The sequence below is a fragment of the Dermacentor albipictus genome, chromosome 8 (genome assembly GCF_038994185.2).
Source record: "Dermacentor albipictus isolate Rhodes 1998 colony chromosome 8, USDA_Dalb.pri_finalv2, whole genome shotgun sequence".
Classification (NCBI taxonomy): domain Eukaryota; kingdom Metazoa; phylum Arthropoda; class Arachnida; order Ixodida; family Ixodidae; genus Dermacentor; species Dermacentor albipictus.
The window spans coordinates 104,142,913-104,168,657 of NC_091828.1; the positions used below are offsets into that span (position 1 = coordinate 104,142,913).

At 48.4% G+C, this 25,745-nt stretch overlaps 2 protein-coding genes across 3 annotated transcripts in view; one reads left to right on the forward strand and one right to left on the reverse strand.

Annotated features, from left to right (window-relative positions):
* LOC139048927 (uncharacterized) overlaps positions 1 to 25,745 on the reverse strand; it is a 166,996-nt gene that overhangs the window by 104,639 nt on the left and 36,612 nt on the right. The window lies entirely within an intron of this gene.
* Positions 18,534 to 22,784, forward strand: LOC139049296 (putative nuclease HARBI1). The gene is made up of 4 exons (XM_070524674.1): positions 18,534 to 19,088; positions 19,831 to 19,966; positions 20,035 to 20,552; positions 22,061 to 22,784. The coding sequence occupies exons 1-3, from the start codon at positions 18,534 to 18,536 to the stop codon at positions 20,535 to 20,537; spliced, it is 1,194 nt and encodes a 397-aa protein (XP_070380775.1). The 3' UTR covers positions 20,538 to 20,552; positions 22,061 to 22,784.

Genomic DNA, 25,745 nt, shown 5'->3' on the forward strand with positions numbered 1-25,745 from the left:
TTGCATCATATCATAAAGGTATGCTATGCTCGTAAAAAATTTATTCTAGAACTGTGCACGTAGCCATATTCACTTTGACGGTTGCGTAATGTGGCGTAGGCGAGCCGATCTGTATCAAGGTGGCTCCATCGACAGTGCCGTCGATGCCCAACTCGTTTGCGGTCTACACAGTGCATGAAAAGGCAAAAGTTGAATAATAATGATCGCTCAATAGAAAAGAAAAGCGAAAGCCTCTTGAATTACAGGATCACACGCAAGAAGCATAATATGTGCTTTAACTTGGTGTACTTTTCACAGTTTTTTTATTGTTCCCATCCATTCCTCACTACAAATTATGCATTGGCCTACTGTTGCTCTAAATGAACAATTTACGCACTGAATGACTGGGCGACGTGGTAGGGATTCGATGTATGTATTTGAAGACACGTGTGCAAACAAGGACGTATGTAGAACGAGGACAACAAAGAACAAATGCATTTGTGATTGTGCACCTCGTTATTCTTACAATCCCGCCTCCATGCACCACGAATACGCGTATGTCAGTTCTCCTCATTGCACGACATTTCAGCACAAATGGGTGCCACCAGCTCGCTAGAATAAACCAGCTGCTTCATTCAGGTCTCCAAGACGTGATTTTGGAAATAAGTTTGGTCAAAGGAAGCAGCATGGTTGTATATTGATGCTTGATAATCCGCTGCAATAGTAGTGTGGTAGAAAAAGTTAATTTAGGGATAGATGCGATTTATAACAATTATCTTCATATGAAGTATGAAGATAACAAGGCATTACAGAAGTTTCTGCACCTATTTAATATTGTTTGGCTCGTATGATCGAGCGCTGTTTGCAGAAAATTGTATCTAAGCAATGGGAAAACAAATAGTCGACGAAGCACAGCGCACTGCCCTGATCAGCATCTAGGCGAAGCCAATTTTTGAGGAGTAAGAGAGGCAATAATCCTCAGCAAAAAGTACCCACAGAGGTAGAATTGTCCCCCTGAAAATGTCACATTTGTCTCTGTGATTTCTTATTTTTTTTTTTTCGAAGGGGCCAACGAGAGGAAGAACATCTCGTGGCGAAAGCGGGGAACGGCGTCTGAGATTTTTCTTTTTTTTTACTTCTTCGCTGCCCTCGACGAAGTCCTAGCATGGTATCTATCGCAGTGTGCGGGAATTTAGAAAGCCAAGATGCCGCCGCGTCGGACGATAGTTGTCGAAAGTGAAGAGAGAAAAATGCCGGCACGCCCGACGCCGCATTTTTCTTCAGGCAAATGAGAGTACCGCAGGGCACAATTAAAATTACGCTCCGGCCATGACAAGATGACTGCCGGAGCTCGCGAGGTCAGTCTCGCACGGAGGATTAAAATAAATTTCCTTGCCTTCTCGTCCTACTGCGCGATTCGCGTCATGTGAGCCAAGAGCCGAAGTACCTCGACAAATGTTCGTGATTGATGACGCAAGAACGCGGTGGTGTGGCTGCAGAGTCCGCGCACGAATACAACGAGCGTCTCCTACGTTGCAGGACGGCCGCGGGAACTATGATGGGGCACATCGTAATTGTACGTGGACGACGATATTATTAAAATACGAATTAAGTGAAGAATAGGCATGAACAAAGTGCACCTCCATTCCACCGCGTGAAAGTGGATGTATACAGCGAAGCCATTGCCGAGGTTACACAAGCGCCACCATTACAAAGCGTCGCACCGTCGAGATCAATGTAGCGTCAGCGATCTCGTTTGCACCCTTTCAGATTCTGCTTTGCCGCCGCGGTACTGGCTGCGCGTGTTCACAGCGTCCATCAGGATGTTTAGAAAAATTCGCAGTTCCGCTGGAAAAAGGGAGCACCGTTAGCGATAGGAAATATGTTTTTATACCTGCACGAAAGCGATATGCGATGTTTGCAGAGTGCGCGTAGTGCGGGTAGCTTTCTATGCGCTGTGCTTTTGACGTTTCGTATGCGTTAAAGCGAGCTATACACGTTGGTGAATTGGCTCGCGGCTGCTGCCGCGATTCCTATCTCCAGCGTTTTCAGAGACACTTTCCGCTGTCATCGAGCGACGCGTGTTCATGCGTACGTGAACGCGCGCGACGCCGGTCTGGTTAATTTAGTTTAAACACGTTGACGGGCTAGTTGGTTCGAATCCATGATATAATGGGTAACTGGGACTGAACAAGAACGTAGAACGAATGAGACACGCAAAGACCGCGCTGTCTCTGTGTGTCCGTTTCTTTCTACACCCTGGTGCAGTCACACTTACACATTCTTTAATTGGTAAGTTAGTTAGTCAGGCCTATAAAACTACTATGCTCACTTCGCACAGCTATCTACTAATTCGATATCGCAATCGGTGCTCCGCATTTCGGGCGGACTTGCGATTTTTTTTTTTCAATGCCGGCCATATAAGGCCGATTTTACCTTTCTCCCCCCTCTCCTATCTTCCCTTCCTACTCTCCCCAGCTGGCAAGCATTCGCGCCTTCTTTACGGTCGTGGAGGAGAGTACCATCTGGCGAGGCTCCTCCCAACGGAAGCCGGAGGTAGACTGACAGACGCGTCATAATCCGACACCTGACAGATGCACGGACGGAGCGTCTAACACTTCTCACGGAGAACAGCAGCGGTGCGCGCTCAGACGCCCGCGTTACGCAAGCAGGCGTAGCTAAATTATTCGTATCTTCTGGGTAGCGTCGCATCGCGGCAGCTTACTGAACTAAGGCGCACCAACGGCTCTCACTTGGGAGGGGGATATTTCACTGGCATCGCAAAAAAAAATGGCTGTGGCTTAGCTAAGGTTAAGCCCAGGATGCGAAGCATACTAGCCTTTATTTTAGTTGTTGAACCACTGTTTAGCCTGGTGAACTGCTGTTGCTTGGCTATATTTGGTTCGGCTAGATGAAGAAACAACTCATGCGTTACTCTGCTTCGCCTTCAAGAGTGGAACGCGAAAGCGTTCCCGTCGACCCGCCAAGGGGTGTAAGAAAATGGGCTACGGCGCAGCGACTACGCGCCCCGCATTGGACGCGGTGAGCGTCGAGCAACGCAGCGTTCGGCGCGGCAACGAATTGTGCGCCTGAGCAAGCGACGCACGCCTAGAAACAGCTCGTTTCTAAGGCAACACCGCATTCACTAGAAGCGCTTTTGTACCGCTTTGAAGCATCGTACTCGTGGTTCAGTGGTAGCGTCTCCGTCTCACACACCGGAGACCCTGATTCGATTCCCACCCAGCCCATCTTGCAAGAGTTGAGCCAAAGCCACCTAGAAACAAGCGCAGCTGCTTATATACCGCCGCAACGCCGCGAGCGACGGCGCGAGTTGGAGCCCCGTTTCTCCTATGTAATGACGTCACGGTGTCACGTGGTATGGCATGGGGTCAAAGGTCATTGAAGGCGACACCGCCGCGCCTGAGGAGCTGGGTTGAGCTCTCGTAATATGCTTCGCATAATATTGGGGGCGAGGTCCACCACTGGAAAAGCTGGCGCCACCGTCGGCGTGACGTGGGATGAAGGATCACGTGGACACAGCGGACGCGTCGGCTGCTTCGGAAGCGCCGGAGCGAGGTGAAAATGAGAGCTTAAAGTCCCACGTGCGCCGTGGTTCTGTTTGTTTAAGTGGTCAGGCTTTACCGCCTTGGCTGTCTGCTTGACGACATTTGAAAGCACTACAATAGGTAGGGGCTACCTTTGTAGTTGTGCAACAACGTAGGCTACTGTTTGGATCCGCAGTGCCGGACGTGCGCAACGGAGCCCGGTGTCAGCCTTATTCACGTGTAGCCACAGGGCTAGGAGCTGCATAAAGCTTGGCTGGCGAAACCTAGAACCGGCACACAGCCATCGGCTGCTACTCAAGTATGCAGCGAAGCACGGACGCGAGGAAGATTTCCGCTACGGCGCCTGGACTGCGCGATGTTCGGTGAGTAGCAGAAAACGTGCACTGAGACGCTCGCCCGCGCCTGCTGCCCAGCTAATGTCATGATGCTTTATTAGGTCTATGAAGTTGGTAATACTGGATTCGGGCAAGTTCACTGCAATGGAAAGGGAGCGGCAAGAAGCGCATAAAAAGCATTGGATATGGTCATGTTTCTGTTATGAATTAATCCACTGGAACATGAAAAAGAAGCAGTGGGAAATCGCACGCTGAGAAGACCGATAAACATACAGTGTGAGGCAACTTGAGAAATAATATTGAAATGTCCAAGAATTTAGGAGACAAGGAAAGATTGAATCGTCGCGACGGCACATAATAGCCGTTGTACGCGTCGAAGTCTCCATAGCGAAATTATTTTTGAACAGTTCTGATAGCGGCCACGCAACAATGGTTGCTAGCGTGCTGTCAAATGCTCATACGCTGAGGCCTAAAGCTCGCGGCACTGTGCAAAAACGCACTCACAGCGGACATTATGCGCGGACATGCATGCAGACGCGCAGTCGGTCGCTGCGAACCCGTGTGATCGCTGCATTGAAGCTTCACTCTGTTATGCCCCATTTGGTTATACAGACAGCCGACTATAAGAACATATTTCACATGGCTTATTCTCAGCGTTTGCCTATCTTTCATGCAAGAAGCCGTTTCGGGAGACGCCATCATGGCGACCACGCGCAGTGGCGTTCACTGTACGTATTCGGTAAAGAGATAGCGTCTGTAAAAGCTTCTGTGCTTTCAACTTGCCCAAGGCTTATGATATCGACAGTCAAAAAGTTCCTTCGTTTTAAAAGCACCTACATAAATGTACAAGAGGGCTGCCGCGGGGTGTTTTATTGAGCACCGTAAGCGAAACCTATGAGGAGCGCGCCGCGTGATCCCTCATACTGCGCAAGGGAGGCGCTTCCGACAGGTGGCGACTCCGTAACTCATCGCGTTGGTTCGGCCGAGGCAGCCGCCATGATTCGAGACTGTGTCAGAGCTTTCGAGACATGGACTCCTTCATGCAAATGGCCGGCATCGTCAAACGCCGAGCGACCGGCCATTCTCGCGAGGATTCCCGGCTGCAAATGGACAGGCTGAACGAGTATTGCTGGTACCTCGCGACGCATTACTTGATGCTCGAATACATGAAGGAAACCGTTGTAGGAGGATGCGATGGCGACCAATGATGCGTTCCGTTGTCCTCGCATTTATTGCATCAAAAGGGCGAACGCGGCCACTGGGGCGGCGGCCTGGGCGACCGACGTCACATGCTTCTTAAACGACACTGCGGATGTCGAGCTTGCGTCTGGGGTATATTACTTTTAACGCGACAGCGTTAAGGAGCTCGTGTCGCAGAAAAGCCGGTGTCGTCGGTGTCGGCGTCGGTGTCAGCGTCGGCAGCGTTAGTCGTGAGCGATAAATCCCAGCAGGCACTTCATGAATAAAAAACAACTTGCTAGTTGGGCTGGGTGGGAATCGAACCAGGGCCTCCGGAGTGTGAGACGGAGACGTTACCACTGTTATCTTATTTCTGTGTCTAGCGCATCTTTATTTTTCGCTTCTGTTTAAGCCGGCACCAAGGCGCCGGTTGAGAACGCCGAGCATAGAGTGCACGCTTTGCAGCGTCGGTGGGTACGCCAACCTTACTGAGCCGTCCGCCCAGTGAAACGCGAACAGCGTCTCACGAGGTGGACGCTGTTGGCAACCCTGCAATACCACTACCACTCCGCCACTGAGCTGATTATGCCTGAGGTGTTTGCTTCATCCCACGTGTCAATGCAACTTAGAGTGTTTTTTTTCTTCTTCTAAAACCGGTGTCGGTTACTGATAACTATCCCTACGGAAAGGTTCGAGTAATATGGGCTGAAAAACTGATTCATAGCCTTATTATACCAATAGTTACGTTTACGATGATGATTATTCGCATGTATCCATGAAATTTGGCTAAAACTCTTTCTAAAAGGCATTGTTCGCTAGTTTTCTAGACACTTCTCCCTCTCTAATATTTGTACTGGCGCTTCGCAATATGGTTAGGCTCAAATGGTAAGTACCGATACTTTTCCCTTCGTTTCAGTTTCACTTTATTCGTCATTCAAAAAAAAAACAAAGAGTAAACAACAAATAGTATGCAGACGAGGGTCTCAAAGTCAATGACTGCAACGAGACCCTCCCGGCAGTAAGCCACCCATCTTACGTACTTTCAACAGGTGCTGCAATATTTGGAAAAAGGTAAAAAAAGGTAAAATTGACATCCGCCATTACTGTAACACGAAGCGGAAGACGAAATGCAAATGATTTTCTTGCAGTTCCGTCCTCTTTTATGAAGATTCCTTTACTTTGCACGTTTTCCCCGAATTGAGTTGTATTCGGTGTCTCGGAGGTACAGGATGCCCATTGATTCGGCCTCGCCTTGCAATCTGCAAGACTCCTGCTTGCTGGAATGGTAGAGCGACCGATTCAGAACATCATTGGTTGATGGTACCCTCCTCTGACGAAGGCAAACTCCGCTTCAACATTGAAGGCCTCTTTCCGAGAAAGCCGCTGGGTGTCTCCATATTTTTTTAATAGATTTGCACTAAAGTCCATGTAGTGGCACCACTTTTTTTTTACATTGACGAAACTTTCACATCTTTGTGGGTTTCCTCAGAACTGACTGGCCATAGGCGGCGTTCGATATCAAAAGGTTTCCCGCTCTGAATGTTTCTTGAGTTCGCGTTCATTCAGACGCAGTCGACCGGTCAAACTGGCATTCGCAATGTGTTCTCACTTTCGCCATAAGGAGATGCGTTGCCACGTTACACCGAAAACCACGTAATTGGCGAAAGACGATTTAGGCAAAAAAAAATTGTCTATACATCCCTTGACCTAGCGTTGTAATTTTGGAGAAGGATTTCACGCTGATAGTGGCCACTGGTGCAACGCGAAAACGGCAAAATGTGAGGCGTCGTGGTTGCTTCGGGAACCATCACGATGTCAAGGCCCGAGCTAACTAACGTTGGGCTCATATATAAACTACGTGCTGCTCGTTGGTCCAGCGCTCGTAACGTTCTCTGCTGGTTTCCATCCCGTCGCTGACGAACTCCTCATCTATTGTTTCTATAGCCTAATATGTCATATTCTAGCCTGTTTCAGTGTTTCTGTTGGGCACCTTCTCAATTATTTTTTCTAGAAGGTTGACCGTCATCTCGCTGCAGATTCGCATGGCATTTTCGACTATTTCATATGGATCTTCATCGCAGTTACCGAAAGGATGTTAAGCAGGGATAGCCGCATAAGCGAGTGCTACGTTCACTAGATAAGCATGTGTACTTGTAATGTCGCACTTAGGTTTCTTTGCTGTTGCAGAAAATAGATTAAAAGGCATGTGCTGAGAAGGAAAATTTCTCATTATTTGTGCAGTCGCTCTCAAAAGTTTGTCATGGTAGTAGAACATGCATTCAAAAACAAAGGGAACCACCATATTCACTTTGAAGGATGTGTAACGTGGCGTGTGGGAGCCAATCCATTGATTCTTGGCTCCATTGGCGGTGCGACTGCGCAGTATGTGACAAATAGTAAGATTGCATGGAAATGGAAAATTATAATAACTATACCTCAAGACAACATGTCCACTAGCTAGATCATACAAATAAAATATATGTTAAGAATAGTATAAATAAATGTACTCTAAATGCTGGAGCAATGTGGCAGGGATTCTTTGTAAGTAAAGGCAGGAGTGAAAACAGTGACGTAATTCGAACTAGGACAGCAAAGACAATGGCGTTTGTGTTGTCCGTGTTTTTCTTCTGCTGCCATGTTTTGGAGCCCGTCTTTAAGTGTCATGAACATGGGTATGTTACAATTACTAATTGTTCGACATTTAAGCGTAACTGCATGCCATAAGAGTACCCTAATACCTGAGCTGCTTCTTTCATGGCTCCAAGGCCTAATCATGACAAAATAGTTTACCAAAGAAAGCACCAAAGCTGGATATTTATTCTTGATGTCAGGAACGAATCCACTATGGACAGATGCGACTCATTCCTATACATGGTCACAGTGGCACCTTATTTTGTCAAAACTCGAGATGGATTTTATATCAAAATAATTACCATTAAAAAATCAAGTCTTACACGAAGAAAACATTTCTTCCGTGTTTCAGCTCATGTAACTCAATGTGAAGGTTAATTGGAGCCTTGGCGCTCATGCGCACGTAACCAAAGTCCAAGCCGCAGCCGTAAAAATTGATGGTCTCATCATGAGGCAATGTCGGGTGCTGGCACACAAGCGCGAACACCTGTCTACCCATTGCCAGAACAATTCCAATTGCCACAGTTGTTCGTTGAGGTTTAGTAATTTCTTAATCGAAGGCAGCACTGGCCTAATAAATAGGGCAACGAAAATGACACAGGATACCTCCCGAGGGAAGGAACGGAATGTTCGAACGAGGAACGTTTTATTATACGTCGAGATGTAGCTATTGTATGGGCGCAGCAGCCGCAATTTTCGTTTCTCCTGTGTTCTTATAGGAAAAATCTCAAATCGCGAGCCAATGGCATCTGCCACAGCGTATCATTCAAGTCACGACGAAATAAATGTATGCAAAGCCGCACGTGGTGAGAGCACAGTGATAACTTTCACCAACTGGCACGGACTCAGCTTGTTTGTGCTGTGGACCGCCGCTTTATGTGCCTTCCCATTTGCCACGCTTTCAAAGCGCATGCTTTGCTATTCTTGATGACTATTTAGTTAAAACTTTTGACCTTAAAAATTAAGGCTCAACCTTCTTTTCTGTTCCAACGAGAGAAGGATTCCGCTTGGCGACTGCGACGCAATTGATGCTCCATTGGCGGCAGCGGCGAGAAAGTGGCTGCCGTGCTTGGAGGAAAGCAAATCTTTACGACGAAACCACACGTGACGATTTTGAAACCTAGCAAAAAAAAAATAAACAAAGTGACACTCTGGAGAAAAGCATTGAACGTTGTGATGACAGTGGTCTTCCCTATCCCCTTTCTCTTATTCAGGAAACGGGAGGGGGTACTGAGGGCAATGGCTTCAAAGTCTATTTTCTACAGGTGTATCGCAGTCCGTTTTTTCGCTTTGATGTAACATTCAACTCCTTACGGGTTTTCGCATCATTACCTTTCCATCTTGCGACGTATGATATCAAAAGGCTTCCCCTAAAGCTTCGTGCGCTTCCCTCTGAACTGTCTCATGGATTCGCTCCATTCAGACGCGCTCAGCCAGTAAAATTGGCGTTTAAAATCTGTTCTGACTGTCACCATAAGCTGTCGTTGCGTTGCTATGATACAACGAGATTCACATAATTGACGAAGGACAACTTACTAAGAGAGAAGTAGGCCATACATTCCCTGTTGCAGCGTTTTGTCCTTCGAGAATGATTTGAAGCTGATAGTGAGCAGTGGAGAAAGTTGGAAGCGGCAAACTGTGAGTCATCGCGGTTGCTTTATCAAACAGACTCGAGCCAACGTTGGGCTGATATATGAACTCCGTATAGCTCATCAATCGAACGCTCGTAACGCCGTCTGCCGGTTTCCATCACGTCACTAAGAACCTCTTCATTTATTGTTTGTATAGTGTGATCTCTGACGTTCCTTTCGGTTTCAATGTCCTTGACGGTGACCTGCGCATACCCCCCCCCCCTTTTTTTTTCTATAGTGGTGTCAGAAATTTCCCTGTGATTTTCATCTGATTTTCTGCGATTCAATAAGGTTTTTGTGCACAGAATAGTTATTTGCTCATCGAGTACCTAACGTTGCCTCAGACATGCGTCCAACCAGTGCGCAAGCAACACATGCGGTTGGTCCCAGTAGCTGTGAGTGGCAAATCGACGCAAGGGCGGCCAACCCTCTCGAAGGTGTTGACCCAACCCGGGCTGTGTCAGTGTTTCTGTGCTGGCGCACAGCATTCTGTGACAATAGACAGATTTAGTTTAGCATACGCAACTATACCGTACGCGATATGCTATAGTATAGCGCACACTAAGCAGCGCGCGTTTTATACAGTTTTAGTTGCTGTGCGAGGTCTTCGGACCTCAGAGGCCGTATGCCTTCGTTGCGGTTATCTCACGACTGTAGCAATAGGTGGCGATGACACCTCGAATGTTTCTCGAACATTGAGGTAGGACACCAAGCACTATAATAGCAAGAGCTTGGTGGCGCAACTCACCGCCCCGTTCCAAAGGCGACGCGCATAAAATCCATCGAAACATCCATTTCTTTCGTTAGGCTTCGATTCGTTCGAAACTAGAAGCGATCTCGAAAACGCCACAAGCTTATCCATAATACTATGTCGCCGAAGTGGCCCGAGACTAAGCCAAAGCCATTTATAGTCAACTGTACGAACGAAGCGCATTTTACAAAAGCACCGCCGAATTCGATTCGTAGCGGGTAGCCAGGACCGCCGCCATGTTTCACGCAAACTCTGCAAACCACGCATTCACGCATGTGCAGTGACGGCCCGCTATTTTGTAGCGTACGCAATGGTGTAGCGTACGCTAAACTAAAACTGTCTAATGAAGAGACAGCTACGGAGTGAAGCGCGCCTAGGGGGGAGCGCTCCTGAAAAGAATGCCGTGTTTTCACTCACGTTAGTTTAAGCAACAGAGGAGAAAACGTAGGCATCTGATTAGCAGCCGTTATACAGGACAAGACAGGCCACTGAATGTAAAGGTTTACTTATTTTGCGGCTTTTCCCTTTCGCGCCTGGGCAAACGCGAAACCGCCGCAAGTGGAAGGTGCGTCGATTAAGCGTCTGTCCCGAGCAACCGAAAGCATCGTCAAACGCTGGCGGACTACTTGGCGCGGTAACACGAGTGCAGAAGCTGAGCCCCCGTAGCTTTTACTCAACGGCCACACGGAGTTGTCCGCGAATGTAGGCACGGCAGGAAAAACTCCGAAAGCGTGCCAAGCCGGAACACCCGCATTGGGCAGCGCTACGTTTGCTAGATAAACGTGGCCAAAGCTAATGGCGCACTAAAGTCCTTCGTTAAAAACATTAAAATACGGGGTTTTACGTGCCAAAACTACTTTATGATTATACGGCACGCCGTAGTGGAGGACTCTGTAAATTTCGTCTATCTGGGGTTCTTTACGTGCACCTAAATCTTAAAGTCCTTTGTTGATGCAGACACTGTATTAAAAGGCATCTGCTCGTAAAAACGTTTATCATGAGCTTTGCAGCATTTCTCAAGAGGTTGTTGTGTTCATAAATTATATTTCCGAAAATCCGGATCTAGCTATATACACTTTGAAGGCCTTATGTAGCTACATGTGCGAGCCGATCTATTGGAAGCTGGCTCCATCAACCGTGCATGCTGATATGGTGGGTACAAAACCTCGAGTACAAAATAGCTGATGCCCAGACAACTACGTGCAGGCTTGCTTGATCACACGTATCAAGAGTAGTAAATATGAGTTTTAACCTACTGCAGATTTCATTGTTGTTGGTTGTTAGCGGCTATGCCCCACTAAATTTCATTGGCCATTACGCAACATTACACACAGAAATAAATATACCTGGAATGAGAAAACGATGTGGCAGGAATTTTTTGTCTGTGGGGGCAGGTGTGCAAACAGGGACGTAAATAGAGCGAGGACAACGGCGTTCGTGTTGTCCAGCTCATGCTACTTCCATGCTTGCCATTACGCGCCATGAATACACGCATGTTACATTTCCTCACTACACAACATTTCACCAAACTGCATGTCATCAGAGCACCCTAATATCCCAGTTTCGTGGCTCCAAGATCCTCACCTCAAAAATAAATTTCCACAATGGAAGCAGCGTGGCTGGATGTTTATTCGAGATTTCACAAGCCAGTGGACCTATGCTATGAAAGTTAACGTATGGACAGATGCTAATAACACCCATTAGTGTTGATATCGGCACTGCATTTTTTGAAAACTTGACATGAACTTACTTTACACTAACATTTTGATTACCACCGAAGAAATGAAGTTTTACTCGAAAAGAAAAAAGACATTCTGCGGAGTTTTGTGCTGTGGCAACTCGAAGTGACCGCGAGGAATTCAAAGTCTCGTCAAGTGACTATCAAAACTGCTGCTGGGCAAACCGCAAGAAGCATCCGCGCGTCAGTCTAAGCTTTGCAAAAGAATTTAAATTGCCGCGGTTGCTCGTTGACGTTTTTCATTTTTTAATCAAATGCAGAAAATGTCAAGTTACTAAATCAGTGAAAATGAAAAAACTACACCTTGCAAGGGCAGGAACGGAATTTTTAAACGATCGACGTTTCATCTACCTCCCCCCCCCTTTCTTTTGGGAGGCGGGAGGAAGGTAATACAAAGAGCCCGTGCGATATGTTGCACTTCTACATAATGCTCCGCTCGTAAGTTGCAGCGCGGGGCCCACAGCGCTAACGCTCGGGGATAAATGTTGCCGTTGCAGCAGGGTCAATGCCTCCACGTACAATTGCTTAGAGCTGAATGTCTCGCATGTGGCGAACAGGAAGCAAAGCGCCATGAGCCAGAGAATGCGGCACTAACAACAGGGGCGAGCGCCATTGAAAACGATACCACAAACCAAGCGACATGGGGAGTCACGTGCGGCGTGCTGTCCCGAGGATTCAAAGTCTGGTAGGCGCATTTGGCTACAGAATGCATGGAGCCAACAGCGTTACTCGTGGCTGCTTTGCGAACAATAACTGCCTGACGACCCTACTATGTTTACTTTACTCCAATATCAATTGTATGGACCCACCGGGTGCATTTCTGCCGTCGCCGACGCCGTGATGTTCCGTATAAATTTCAAGGTCGATAGAATCGGCGGCGCGCCCTGTATGCTGTGGGTGAGAGTGAAAGCGTGCGAGAGTTAGCCGTAGAACGCGGCTCACTCTCAGCCCGGAGTTGAGTAGAGGACGGGAGGGGGGGGGGGGGGCGTTCTTTTCCGTCGGCGGCCCTCATCTCGAAAGCGATCTGCGATGTTTGAAGAGTGCGCGTATTGCCGGTAGCTTCGTATACGCTGTGTTCTCGAGGTTTCGTTCGCGTTGAAGCGAGAGATAACCGAAGGTCAATTCGATCGCTGGTGATGGCGTCATTCCTCGCTCCGGCATTTTGACAGTGAGTTTCCGCGCTCATCGAGCGATGTGTGTTCATGTTTGCATGTACGCGCATGACATCGTCCTTATTAACACAAAGCATATAGGCGGGCTTGTTGGTTCCAATCCATGGTAGAATGTGTGTGCGCGACTGAATGAGGACGTAGAAAGAAACACAAAGTCAGAGAAAGCGCTGTCTGTGTTTGTCCGTTTATTTCCAAGCACTCATTCAGACCCGCTTAGACATTACATCATTCTTCATTTGGTTAGTAAGCGAAAGCTTACAAGATTACGCGGCCCATAAAACCACTATCCTCGATTCCTAAAGCTATTGCAGAGAAGGATCGGAACGATGTAGAGGGTTGTCCTCTTCAGCGTTTTGCTCGGTAATGGCGCTCGCGTTGAGAGTCCGTGCCCTGAGCTAAGGTTCGGTCCCAAACGTCGGTGACTCATAAACGCCTAGGCAAGTGTTGTATTTTTCTACAGTGTTCTCAGCCATTTGCCTGGAGACTTTCATGGCGTTATCGACGATTCCATAGCGTATTTGTGCACAGGGTGGTTATGTGCTCATCGGGTAGCCAACGTCGCCTCAGGCTTCCGCCTAACCAGTGCGAAAGCAGCCCATCGGGCTCCTCGCTGTACCCTGGGACTGGGGATCGCCGTAAAGGCGTCCAACCCTCTAGGGTGTGTTGACTCAACGCAGGCTGTCTCAGTGTTTCTAGTCCCGCTTAGCAAACACGGGAAGGCTGCCAAGCCCGGATAAACGAATGAGCGAGTGCTACGTTTACTGGACAAATCGCTAATGCTAAAGGCGCCTTTATGTTCCTTCACTGCTGCACACATTAGATAAAAAAATCATTTACTGATAACAAAGTTTCTTAAGAATGTCGCAGTATACGTTAAAAATTCATTAACAAAGTCATTATTCAACATTGTGGATGTAGCGATATTCACTTGGAAAGTCGTATATAATGGCATATGTGAGCCTGTCTATTACATGTTGGCTCCATTGGCAGTGGAGTTGCCTTCGCCGTGACGAAAAATGCATAATTACAAGAAAAAATATGATGGCTGGAAGACAACGTGTAGGCTTATTTCTATAGTTGTATAAGCTATAATAAGTATATGCTCAACCCTACTGCACATTTCATTACTGTTAATTGTTCACAGTCATTGCCCACTACATTTCATTGGCGATAATGTAACAATAAACAGAGGAATAAATATACCAAGAATCTGAGACCAATGTGGCATGAATTTGTTGTATGTGAAGGCAGCTCTGCAATCAGGGACGTAAATAGAGCGCCTACAACGAGAACAACGGCGTCTATATTATTCAGCTCGCTGTTCTTGCAAGCCTGCCTTTGCGTGCCATGAATACAGCCATGTTACATATTTACTCACTACACAAAATTTTAGCATAACTGCATGTCACCAGAGCACCTTATTAATACCGCAGTGTCATGGCTCCAAGCATCTGATCTTGAAAATAAATATGGTCAAAGGAAGCAGCGTAGTTGAATATTTCTGCTTGACGTTACGAACCAATGTACCTATGCTATGAAATTTAACGGATGGACAGATGCTAAGGATGCCCGTTAATGTTATCTGTTGCGCATTCCATGAACACACGAGATGAACTTACTCTACACTAGGACATTGGTTACCACCGAAGAAATCAAGTCTTACTCGAAACAGAGAATTTCTGCCAAGTTTCAGCTCTACCAACTCGAAGTGACGGCGAGGAATTCAATGTCTCCTCATGAGACAAGCAAAGCTGCTGGTGGGCAAGCGCTAAAAGCATTCACACGGCAGTCTAAGCATTGCCAAACAAGTGAAATTGCCGCATTCGGTTGTAACAATTTTTAAATTTCTTAATCAAACGCAGAAAAAGCCAAGTCACTAACGCAAAGACGGTGAGGAAACTACACCTTGCAAGAAGAGGAACGTAATTTCGCAACGATCACGGTTTCATGTGCCTCCCTAACCCCTTTCTGTTGGTAGGGGGGAGGATGGTGATACAAAGCCACTCGATACAGCGCCGCTCGTAAGTTGTAGGGTCAACGCCTCCAGGTACAACTGCGGAGAGCTGACGGTCTCGCATGTGGCGAGCAGGGAGGGAGGCTCCGTGTGAAGCCCAAGGGCTATAATGTTGTCGATGCGTGCCGTGTGCCGTAAGTGCGAGTGCAAGCTCGCGAGGGTGAGCCTGCGAGCGCAGCTCATACTCGCATGCTCGAGCGAGGAAGGCTCAAGGAAGCACGCCCTCTCCGGTCTCACGCGAGACGTACGGGCGAGGCGAGGGATTCGGGGGGGGGGGCAATTATTTTCCGTGAAGGCCTCCGAGCTGACAGCACCCCCTAGCGTCCGCGCAGCCATCATCTTCACAGCAATTTGCCGTGTTTGCAGAGGACGCGTAATGACGGCAGCTCCTTAAGCGCTGCGTTTTCGACGTTTCGTTCGCGTTGAAGCGAGAAAATGCACAAAGGCCTATTCGATCGCTGCTGCTGCCGCAATTCCTCTCTCCGGAATTTTTACAGCGAGTTTCCGCGCCCGTCTAGCGAGATGCGTTCATGTTTACTGCGCGTGCGGGGCAGCGGGCTTGTAAATTTAAAACACGTAGGCGTGATTGTTGGTTTCAATCCACGAGAAAATATATATGCGCCACTGAACGAGGGCGTAGAAAGAAACACACACACAAAAGCAGCGCTGTCTCTGCGTGTGTTTTTCATTCTTCGTCCTCATTCAGTCGCGCTTACACACTATATCATATTTAATTTAGTTATTAGGCTAATGCTTACAAGTTTACACTGCCCATAAAACCACTATCCTCACTCCGTTTACCTATCTACGAACATGCTATCGCAATCGGTGGTCGTAACCTTAGGCTACATGCTCCATTAACTGCGGCCTGGCGTAAGAGCCATCTGTTGGCGCGGCTACTGAAAATCTAAAGTGGAGGAAAAGCAGTTATTGAAGAGAGCGCAGGAGACGTCGACTTAAACACTGTGTGTAGCCCACGTGATGTGAAGGCACAGCGCTTCAATATATCGATGTCGATGCCACACGCTTATGCTTATAGTGATTTCAAGAACTGGCAATCCAGCTGGAGCTCCTGGGTTTAAGCTCTGGAACGAGATCCGCGTCACAGCGCAATCCCGGAGCAGGTTGCCCGGCTGTCATTGATCAGTGCTGCATAGACAGCCGTCATGATTCGAGAGGCTGTCAGGCGCTTTCGGGACATGGACGCCTTCATGATAATGGCCGGCGTCATCAAGCGGAGTGTCGTCTGCTACTCTCGCGAGGATTCCCGTCTGCAAATGGACAGGCCAAACGAGGATTGCTGGTACCACGTGAGGCGATACCTGATGCTGGAATACTTAAGTAAACCTTCGTAGGAGGACGCGACGGCAGCCACTGAACCGTTCCGTCGTCGTAACATTTATTTCCTGAAAAGGGCCACGGCGGTGAGTGAAGTGGCAGCTTGTGCGAACAACGTGGCATGTTTCCAGAAGGACACTGCGCATGTTGATCTTCCGCCTGGAGGACACGTAAGGCACATTCTTCTCATTAAGCCGGCAACAAGGCACCGGCTGAGAGCGCCGACTACAGGGTGCCCACGTTGAGGCGTCAGTGGGTGCCACACCTACTGTGGTGTCCGCCCCGTGAAATTCCAACAGCGTCCCATGGGGGGAGGCTTTTCGCAACTCTGTAATACCACTACCACTCCGCCAATATTTGGAGAAAGGTAAAATTGACATCTGCTTTTCCTGTAACACGAAACGGAAGCGGAAACGAAAACGACTTCCTTGCAGTTCCGTCTACGTTTATGAAAATTCCTTCACTTTACACTTTACACATGCATGCTTACTCCTGCTTTGTTTACGTGGTAGAGCGACCAACTCGGCAAGGCGATGGTTGACGGTTCTATCCTCCGACCAAGGCAACCTTGCCTTCAGATTTGAAGGCTTCTTTCCGAGAAAGCCGCGGTGGTTTGTATATTTTTTAGTACCTTTGGTTTAAGTCTACGCAGTGTCAGTTTTTTTGTTACCTTTGACGAAACTTCCGCATATTTGCGCGTTTCCTCAGAACTGACTTGCCTTTCGCAGCATTTCATACAGAATGTTTCCCCTTATAAGTGTTTCTTGATTTCGCTTCATTCAGATGCAATTGACCGGCAAAACTGGCTTTACAGTCAGTTCTGACTTTCTTTATGAGTTTATGCGTTGCCATGTTACAACGAAAACTACATAATTGGCGAAGGCCGGTTTACTAAGTAAATGCTCTATATAATCCTTGTCGTTGAAAGTGGCCACTGGACCAATGTCAAAACGGCACACTGTGAGGCATCGTGGTTGCTCCAGGAACTATTACGATGTCCAGGCTATATATCAGTTGCGTACAGCTCGTCGGTCCAGCGCTCGTAACTTTCTCTGTCGGTTTCCATCCCGTCGCTGAGGATCTCTTCATTTATTGATTCTATAGTCTAATCTCTAATACTGCTGCCGGTTTCAATGTTTTAGTTGGGCAGCATGTCAATTACTATTTCTTCAACGTTGACCGTGATGTCGCTGCAGAGTTTCATGTCATTCTCGACGATTTCATACGCAGCTTCATGGCAGTTACCGAAAGGATACAAAAGCAGGCACAGCGGCATTAGCGAGTGCTACGTTCACTAGATAAATGTGTGTAATTCTAATGGTGCACTTAGGTTTCTTCGCTGATGCAGAAAACAGATTAAAATCCATATGCGGAGCAGGAATATTTATCACTATTTCTGCAGCCACTCTCAAAAGATCTTGATATTAGTAAAACATTCAATTGAAAACAACGGGAGCCGATATTCACTTTGAAGGATATCTAGCATGGCGTGTGGGAGCCAATCTGCGAATTGTTGGCTCCATTGAAAATGACAGTGTCGTGCTGGCAGATCTTACGTAAGAGGGTTGTACAAAATGCGCAAGTAGAATAATAGCTTTGCCTCAGAGACAACATGTGGCCTTACCAGATCACGCACATAAACTATAATACATGTTTTAACCTACTATAAGTAAATGCGCCCTACATGATTGAGCAAGGTGGCAGGAATTTGTAAGTAAAGGCAGGCGTGCGAACAGTCACGTAAGTCGAACAAAGACGACGGCGTTTGTGTTGTCCGTCTTCTTCTTTTACATTATTTTGAAGGCTGCGTTTACGTGTCATGAAGACACGTATGTTACAGTTATTAATTGTACGACATTTGAGCATAACTACATGCCATCAGGGGTGCGATCGGAGATGGTTGTTCGGCGCGTTCGTTCGGTTACCGGCGCGCGCGATTGGCCTACTCCGCGCCGACGTCGGCAGCCGCGGGGCGCCGCCCCGTTTTTGGTGACGTCAAAATGGCAACACCCTCCTGTCAATCATCCGCCCACCGAGCATTTCGACCGAACGCGACGGGAGTTGAGAAGTTTGGAGCGATCATTGTTCGTTACGCGACCGGCTTGGCATGGCGCGTCTGACAGATTGGATTAGACCCGAAGGCGGCTTCGGCAGCGGACTAGCACGTTCGGATCCAATCCATAGTTTAATTCGAGAAAAATGGCGCTTGCGTTGGAAACTTCGGTTGTTGCGTTGGCGTTGCTTGAGGAGGAAGGAGAGCGGGTGGAGGTGCGAAATGCGTTCGAAGAGATGACAGAAGGTGAATTCCGGCGTCGTTATCGTTTCTCGAAAGAAACGGTGCGTTGGTTGTGCGGCGAACTCGACCCCATCATCGGGTGCCAGCGAGCCAGCGGAATTTCTACCGAGCGGAAGGTGTTGTGCGCGCTGAGGTTTTTTGCAACGGGAAGCTTCCAGCGGGGCGTCGGAAGTGAAGAATTCATCGGCCTGTCGCAGTCGTCCGTCAGCGACACCATCCACGAAGTGGCAAACGCCATAACTGTCGTTGGCGGGCAAAAGCGGTGGGTGGACTTCCCCCAGACGACAGCCGCGAAGGCCAGAGCAAAGGCGGCGTTTGCGCGGCTCGGACGGATCCCCGGTGTGCTCGGCTGCGTCGATGGCACTCTCATCGCCATAAAGCAGCCCCAAGGCCTGAGCCCCGGGGATACACAGAGCTACATGTCGAGGAAGGGATTCTACGCCATGAACACCATGATCGTAAGTATTATTCTTGCATTGTATCCTTAGGGATATATTTTTGTTCGTTTGTCTCGCAGTAATTTTCCATTTCACTCGGTCTGTTGCAACAGAATGTAGTAGGAGCGGTATTCTCTATCTATCCACAACAGGAATTGATTCCTTTCGAGGGTACATCGCGATGGAACAGTGACGCAATCTTGCGGCGCGGGACACACTGCGGCTCAGCGGTCTCCACAGCGCATGAAATTGACGTTGCTCGATCGCGGAGGATCCCCGAAGCTTGATTCACGATTTCGATGGATTCAAAACGCCGCTCCTGCTGGATTATGCCGTAGTACTCGCTGTCCTGTGCTGCCGTCCTGCACACGTTTAATGACGGGCGCTACATCTTGCAATACATCTGCCATTTAATAGCACTAAAGGAGTTCTTTTATTCCGGTTTTGTGCCTGCAATTTTTCATGTTGGAGTTGTTGCGGGACATTAGCTGAAACACGTAATAGTAATGTGGGTAAACGCGGGGGTGCCAGCAATTTGTGACGTTCCGAGCAGTTAACCGGCGGGCTTGTCTGACAGTGCCCTGGCGAAAACAAGTCCGCGTGTTGAAACTTTGACTACGAAACGAACCATGTCCGACCGAGATTTTCTCATAGCAGTATTCGAACAGTCTGTCACAGTGTGCGGATATTCAATTAGGTTCATATAAGAAAGTGCTTTAAAGGACTTGTACGACAACTGTTTGCACTAATTTTTAATCTGCAGACATGCGATGCAGACCTCTGGATTGAAGACATCAACCCCTGCTTCCCGGGGTCCTGCCATGATTCATGGGTGTGGCGTAGGAACCCTCTTCGTGCATACCTCGAAGCAGAACTGCGCCCTGGCGAATGTTTGCTTGGTAAGTGCTGCAAATGTGCGCCACAATGAAGTAGATATCACTTAAACTGTCACCCTGCCCTTGCGCAGGAGACTCCGGCTATCCCTTGGAGCCGTGGCTCCTGACACCAGTGCCGGGGCATCCAGCTGGCAGCACCCCTGAGGGCCTCTACAACAAGGAGCACACCGCCATGCGCAATGTTGTGGAGAGGTGCATCGGAGTCCTAAAGAGCAGGTTCCGCTGCTTGCAGCGTTACCGGACCCTGCTCTACAACCCCGATCGAGCAGCGACCATCATTGCTGCTTGTGCAGCTCTTCACAACATAGCCTTGGCGGCACGTGAGCCTGCCCCGGAAGAGGAGGACGACGACGACGACAGTGACGTTGCTCCAGCTGCCCAGCAGAATGCTGATCTGGTCGACCCGCCAGCACCACCCATGCGTGTCCCACAACCGCAGGAGCTGTACCTGAGGGGCCTACAGCAGCGCAACCGTGTGGTGAACCTTTTCCAAGGACCACGCGGAGTGCATACTCACCACCTCCGGAGGGTACGCCGCCGCCTGCTGCGACCTCGTCGGCAGCAGCCAATGTAGTGCTGCAACTGCTTGGTACGTTATTTTTTTTTCCACAGGTGGGAAAAGAAAGTGACACGAATGCTGTCGGTATGCCAAAGTTTACACACACACTAATGGCATGGGCTCATTAGCCACGGTGAATTTATTAGTCACTTATTATCAAGTCAACGTCAAGCAATACAATGCACTGTTTCCTCCCCAGAGCATCACGCTGCGACTCAGTTTACTATGTTCTCCAGTCTGGCGCAATATTTTTGGCATGATAACATCTTGTACATTAGCTACCCATCTCAATAAAACCATGTTCTTTTCATTAATGACCCTATGGCTGCACAAGCTTGTACACAATGCCATCCTGATGAACTGTGCATATTTTTTATGCATAAGGTAAGAAGCATAACATAAGCATATATGGCATGTGCTTCTTTGTTGTCCTCTTTAGCACACAATAACTTGCTATCCTTCCTGTGAAGTATGTTGCCTAACACTTATGCACAAGCAGCGGCCTAACTGTGAATGGGACACGGTGTCGGAGTTTGTCACCGAGCCGAAGGGACCACCCCACAAACTAGCGGGTAGTCCGAAAAAGCCTGTTTGAATCGGGACTGCAATGCTGGCAAGTCGGAATACTGAATCATGCTTTAAGAAATTAAATGCTCGACACGAGCGCCATCTTAGAACTGAAATTCTATCAGAACTGCGCAATATAATATAGTTGAGTAAAAGAAAGTTGCCCTTACTGTAAGGTAAAAAGAAAAAAAAAGAGTCATTTTCTAATATACGTACAGACGTTAAGAGGCGCCTGCCTCTCCTCTGCACAGACACATACACATAGCACAACAAAGTCGAAGCAATACACAAAAACGAACTCCCGCAAGTATTTCAGAAGTCGCGACACAAAACCTAGTGCACAGTCCAAGTTCTTAAGTGCCCTCATGTGGAATGCGATATTTTTGAAAGTATACAAAAAAGGCAACCTTTGGTGCTTGTTTAAACATATGCACAACAACCTTCACTGCAGGTTTAAAACTATACACAACAACCTTTGCTGCAGGTTTAAAACTATACACAACAACCTTTGCTGCAGGTTTAAAACTATACACAACAACCTTTGCTGCAGGTTTAAAACTATATACAACACCTTTTGGTGCAGGTTTAAAACTATACACAACAACCTTCGCTGCAGGTTTACAACTATACACAACACCTTTTGGTGCAGGTTTAAAACTATACACAACAACCTTTGCTGCAGGTTTAAAACTATATACAACACCTTTTGGTGCAGGTTTAAAACTATACACAACCTTCGCTGCAGGTTTAAAACTGTACACAACACCATTCACTGCAGATTTTAAAAAATCTGCACTGCAGACTTAAAAAACAACTGCAACAGCCTTTGCTACAGATAAAAAAGAAAACTGCAGCAGTCTTTGCTGCAGATAAAAAAAACTGCAGCAGTGTTTGATGCAGATAAAAAAAAACTACAGCAGTCTTTGCTGCAGATAAAAAAAAATATAGCACAATTTTAAATTATTCTGCAGGCCGCCTCAGTGCCGCTGCAATGGCCCGTGACAGCACCCCCACGCTTCGCAGCTCCTGCAGAGCCTGGCCCTGTTGCTGCAGGATGGCCTCCAGGGCTGTAGCCTGCCTCTCTGCAGCCTCCCTGTGGAGCCTGGCCTCTGCTGCCAGCTGTTCCAGGGCCACAGCCTGGCGGGTGGCCGCATCCCGGAGCTCTGCAATCACCTGGAAACGAAGAAATATGTCGCCAATGTCACCTCGGAATTCTTCGCTACCGACACTTCGCTGGGAGCTTCTGTTTATGGAGTCTCAGCGTGCACAACACATCCTCTCCGCTGAAAATCCACTGACCCAGCGGCATCCGTCAATGGTGCCGAGTTCAGCGCACAACCAATTCCCGTTGTTCGGACAGACCGTAGTGGTGTCAGAATTCATTTTCTGTCACCTCCTCAAACGCATCTCACACCTCCAAGCACCTCTTCGTAAGAAGAAACCAAACAGCCCTTTTCAGGGCTACGCACCAGTTTGCCTGGCGGGCGATTGTGCAGTATCGGCGATTCTCTGTCCTGATCCCCCTCCAGCATGCAAAACATACCCCAACCAATGATCGAAGAAGGCGTGCATATGCAACGTTATAATTGCAAAAATGTACATTTGTTCTTGGTGACTATGCTGAGGATTTAGTTCCTTACATACTTAGGTTTGGTTTTCTGTAGGAGTGTGCAAATAGTAAATGTTTGGTACGAATTAATTTTGAAGAAAATACCTAATAGGAAGACACTCCATCGAATATTGTAAAATAGCAAATATTCGTCCATAGATGTTCTTATGTTCCATTTGCCCAGATTCACCATAATGTTTTTGTTTAATTTCAAGGCAGAATGGCTGTTTATTGCACTTCAAAGTTATTGAAGAAAAATTCTCGGCTACATCCATTTGCATCCTATCTCTTTTTGAGATATATCCGCAGTGCACAGAAATAGTATTCACGAACCGTGTTGGTTTGCAGCTGCTGCTCGCTGCTCCGGGTATGCAGTTCCACTAGGCGTGGGAGGGCTTCTCGGGCACTTGGCGGCGGCACTCGGCGGCGCCTTTGGCGTTGTGGTGCTGAAAGCATACAAGTTATGGTATTTTTTTCACAGCAGAAGCCTATGTAACTCATGTTTAAAAGGAATGACACGGTGAGAAGCATCACATGCCGATGGGTGATTCCATTAAACTTAATATTGGTACAGCTAACAGGACAAGGCAACTCCAACTTACGAGCTGGAGCACTCGGGCACTCCTGGCCCGCATCCTGCGCGGCCACACCACCGGCACCGCGTGCAACGCTCTGAAAAGCCCGTTCTAGTAAGACACTGCTTTATGCACACCAAGTGCAATAAACGAAAAAAAAAAGAAATGTGATGTGTGCAAATTCACCTGCAAGCCACTGGGGCCGGGCGTCTCGCCAACCGAAACTCTAGGCTGGGCGGGCAATGGCTGGAAGGGCTGAGGGCGCCGGAAGTCCCCAGCGAGAGCTCGCGCCTGCAGGCTCTCATCTGGGGGGACCAACTGTAAGCATGTGTTGAGAATGTGTCACAAAACTTCTCTGCACGCACAGCGATGTTTGTGCCAGCAGCTACTAATCATAACTGATACGGTTCAATGTAGCGAGTCTGCACGTAATGGGGGTAGTGCGCAGCAAGATTTTTTTCTTTTCGAGGGGTGTTTGAAAACATAGCATGCTATCCACACAAAGACCTTCGAGAAGGGGGGGGGGCGCCGTGTTTGGTGCGCCAGACACTGGCTATGGCCCTCAGTCGATGGTCTCAAACAGTTTCGAGCACGTAGGTTTCTCTAATATGCCTCAAAATTAACTTCACGGGCGTCCTTTCACCACTGCAGATTCGACCGTTTCCGACAAAGGTCTAAGCAACACCGCCCTAGCGTGAACTTTTCCTAAACGTATGTAGGCAAATGAACCCACTTTTTACCGTCTCGACGCGACACGCAAGCGCATATTTTCGACGCCTAACGTGAGCTACACACCGTGTCGCGACAAACGACACACCGTAATACGCTTTTTGTCACCGTAGGCCGCGTCGCATTGAACCTCGCTTGCCGAATTTCTGACGGTCACAAAGTGCTAGTTCAAAACACTTAGGCGATAATAGTATTCTAAGCCAGTGCTTACCGCTTCCGACCGCCCGTACACAGCGGCTCGCCCACCATCCACCCGCGCGGTTCCGGTTAGCTGCAGGATGCGGCCGTGGAACCCAGCAAGGTGACCGCCTCCGGTGCCCCTGTAAATAACAAACCGAGCGTATGAGACGACCGGCTGAAATTAATCCGCGCACGCTCACCTTTGCTGCTGCCTCAGAAGGGCCAGCGCCTGGTCCGCGTAGAATCGCTGCTTCCGCCAGAAGGCCTGCCACTGCTGCACGGTCTTGCGTGCAGGGCCTTCGGCATCCAGCAGCGCCTTCAGCTGGAGCCACAGCGCGTCCTTATCGGCCTTTGTGAACGATGGCCCCAATGGGTACGACGGCGTCACGAGGGCGGGGTGCTCCTCCATAAAAGACAGGAGGAGCTCCCTCTGACGCGCCGAAACCCGGGGGCCGAGCGGCACGTTCCGGTGAGAAGACATTTTGAAAAGTGCGCCGAGTAGACCGCTCTTTTTTTTTTCTTTTTCTCGCGCCGTGCGCAACACCACCTAGCGACCTTGCAGAAAAACTGATTCTAATAAATTGTAATAGTCGTACGCATTACTATTTGAGAACGTGTTTAGGCTTGAGAATAAAATTACATATTTTTGATACAGACATTTGATTTATTAGAAAGCGAAAACCATTTCGGTTTATAGTATATGGTCCCCAAGCAGACGAGAGACGAGGCAACGCAACGTCCGGGGAGTTCACCGCTTGCTGATTGGCTGCTCTCTCCGTCCCCTCGTCATTCGTGACGTTGCAGCAACTGAACAGAACGCGCAGCGAACAAAATATCTCCGATCGCGCCCCAGAGCACCCTAATATCTCAGCTGCTTCTTTCATGGCTCCCAGGCCAAATCATGGAAAAAAATGTTTATGAAAGGAAGGACCAAGGCTGCATATTTATTTGTGATGTCACGCAAAAATGCATCTTTATAACGGAATTTTAATCTATGGAGAGATGCGACTAATTCCTATGCATGCTCACTATGGTACCTTATTTTTATGCGAAGCATATTACGAGAGCTCAACCCAGCTCCTCAGGCGCGGCGGTGTCGCCATGAAACCACGTGACACCGTGACGTCACGACAGAGGAGAAGTGGCTTTGGCTCAACTCTTGCAAGACGGGCTGGGTGGGAATCGAACCAGGGTCTCCGGAGTGTGGGACGGAGACGCTACCACTGAGCCACGAGTACGATGCTTCAAAGCGGTACAAAAGCGCCTCTAGTGAATGCGGTGTTGCCTTAGAAACGCGCTGTTTCTAAGGCGTGCGTCTCTTGCTCAGGCGCACATTTCGTTGCCGCGCCGAACGCTGCTTTGCTCGACGCTCACCGCGTCCAATGCGGGGCGCGTAGTCGCTGCCCTCTAGCCCATTGTCTTACACCCCTTGGCGGGTCGACGGGAACGCTGTCGCGTTCCACTCTTGAAGGCGAAGCAGAGTAACGCATGAGTTGTTTCTTCATCTAGCCGAACCAAATATAGCCAAGCAACAGCAGTTCACCAGGCTAAACAGTGGTTCAA

Coding starts and splice junctions, on each gene's coding strand:
- LOC139049296 (XM_070524674.1), top strand. CDS start 18,534: ATGGCGCTTGCGTTGGAAACTTCGGTTGTTGCGTTGGCGTTGCTTGAG. Junction 19,089..19,830: donor ACGCCATGAACACCATGATC/GTAAGTATTATT, acceptor TTTAATCTGCAG/ACATGCGATGCAGACCTCTG. Junction 19,967..20,034: donor CCCTGGCGAATGTTTGCTTG/GTAAGTGCTGCA, acceptor GCCCTTGCGCAG/GAGACTCCGGCTATCCCTTG.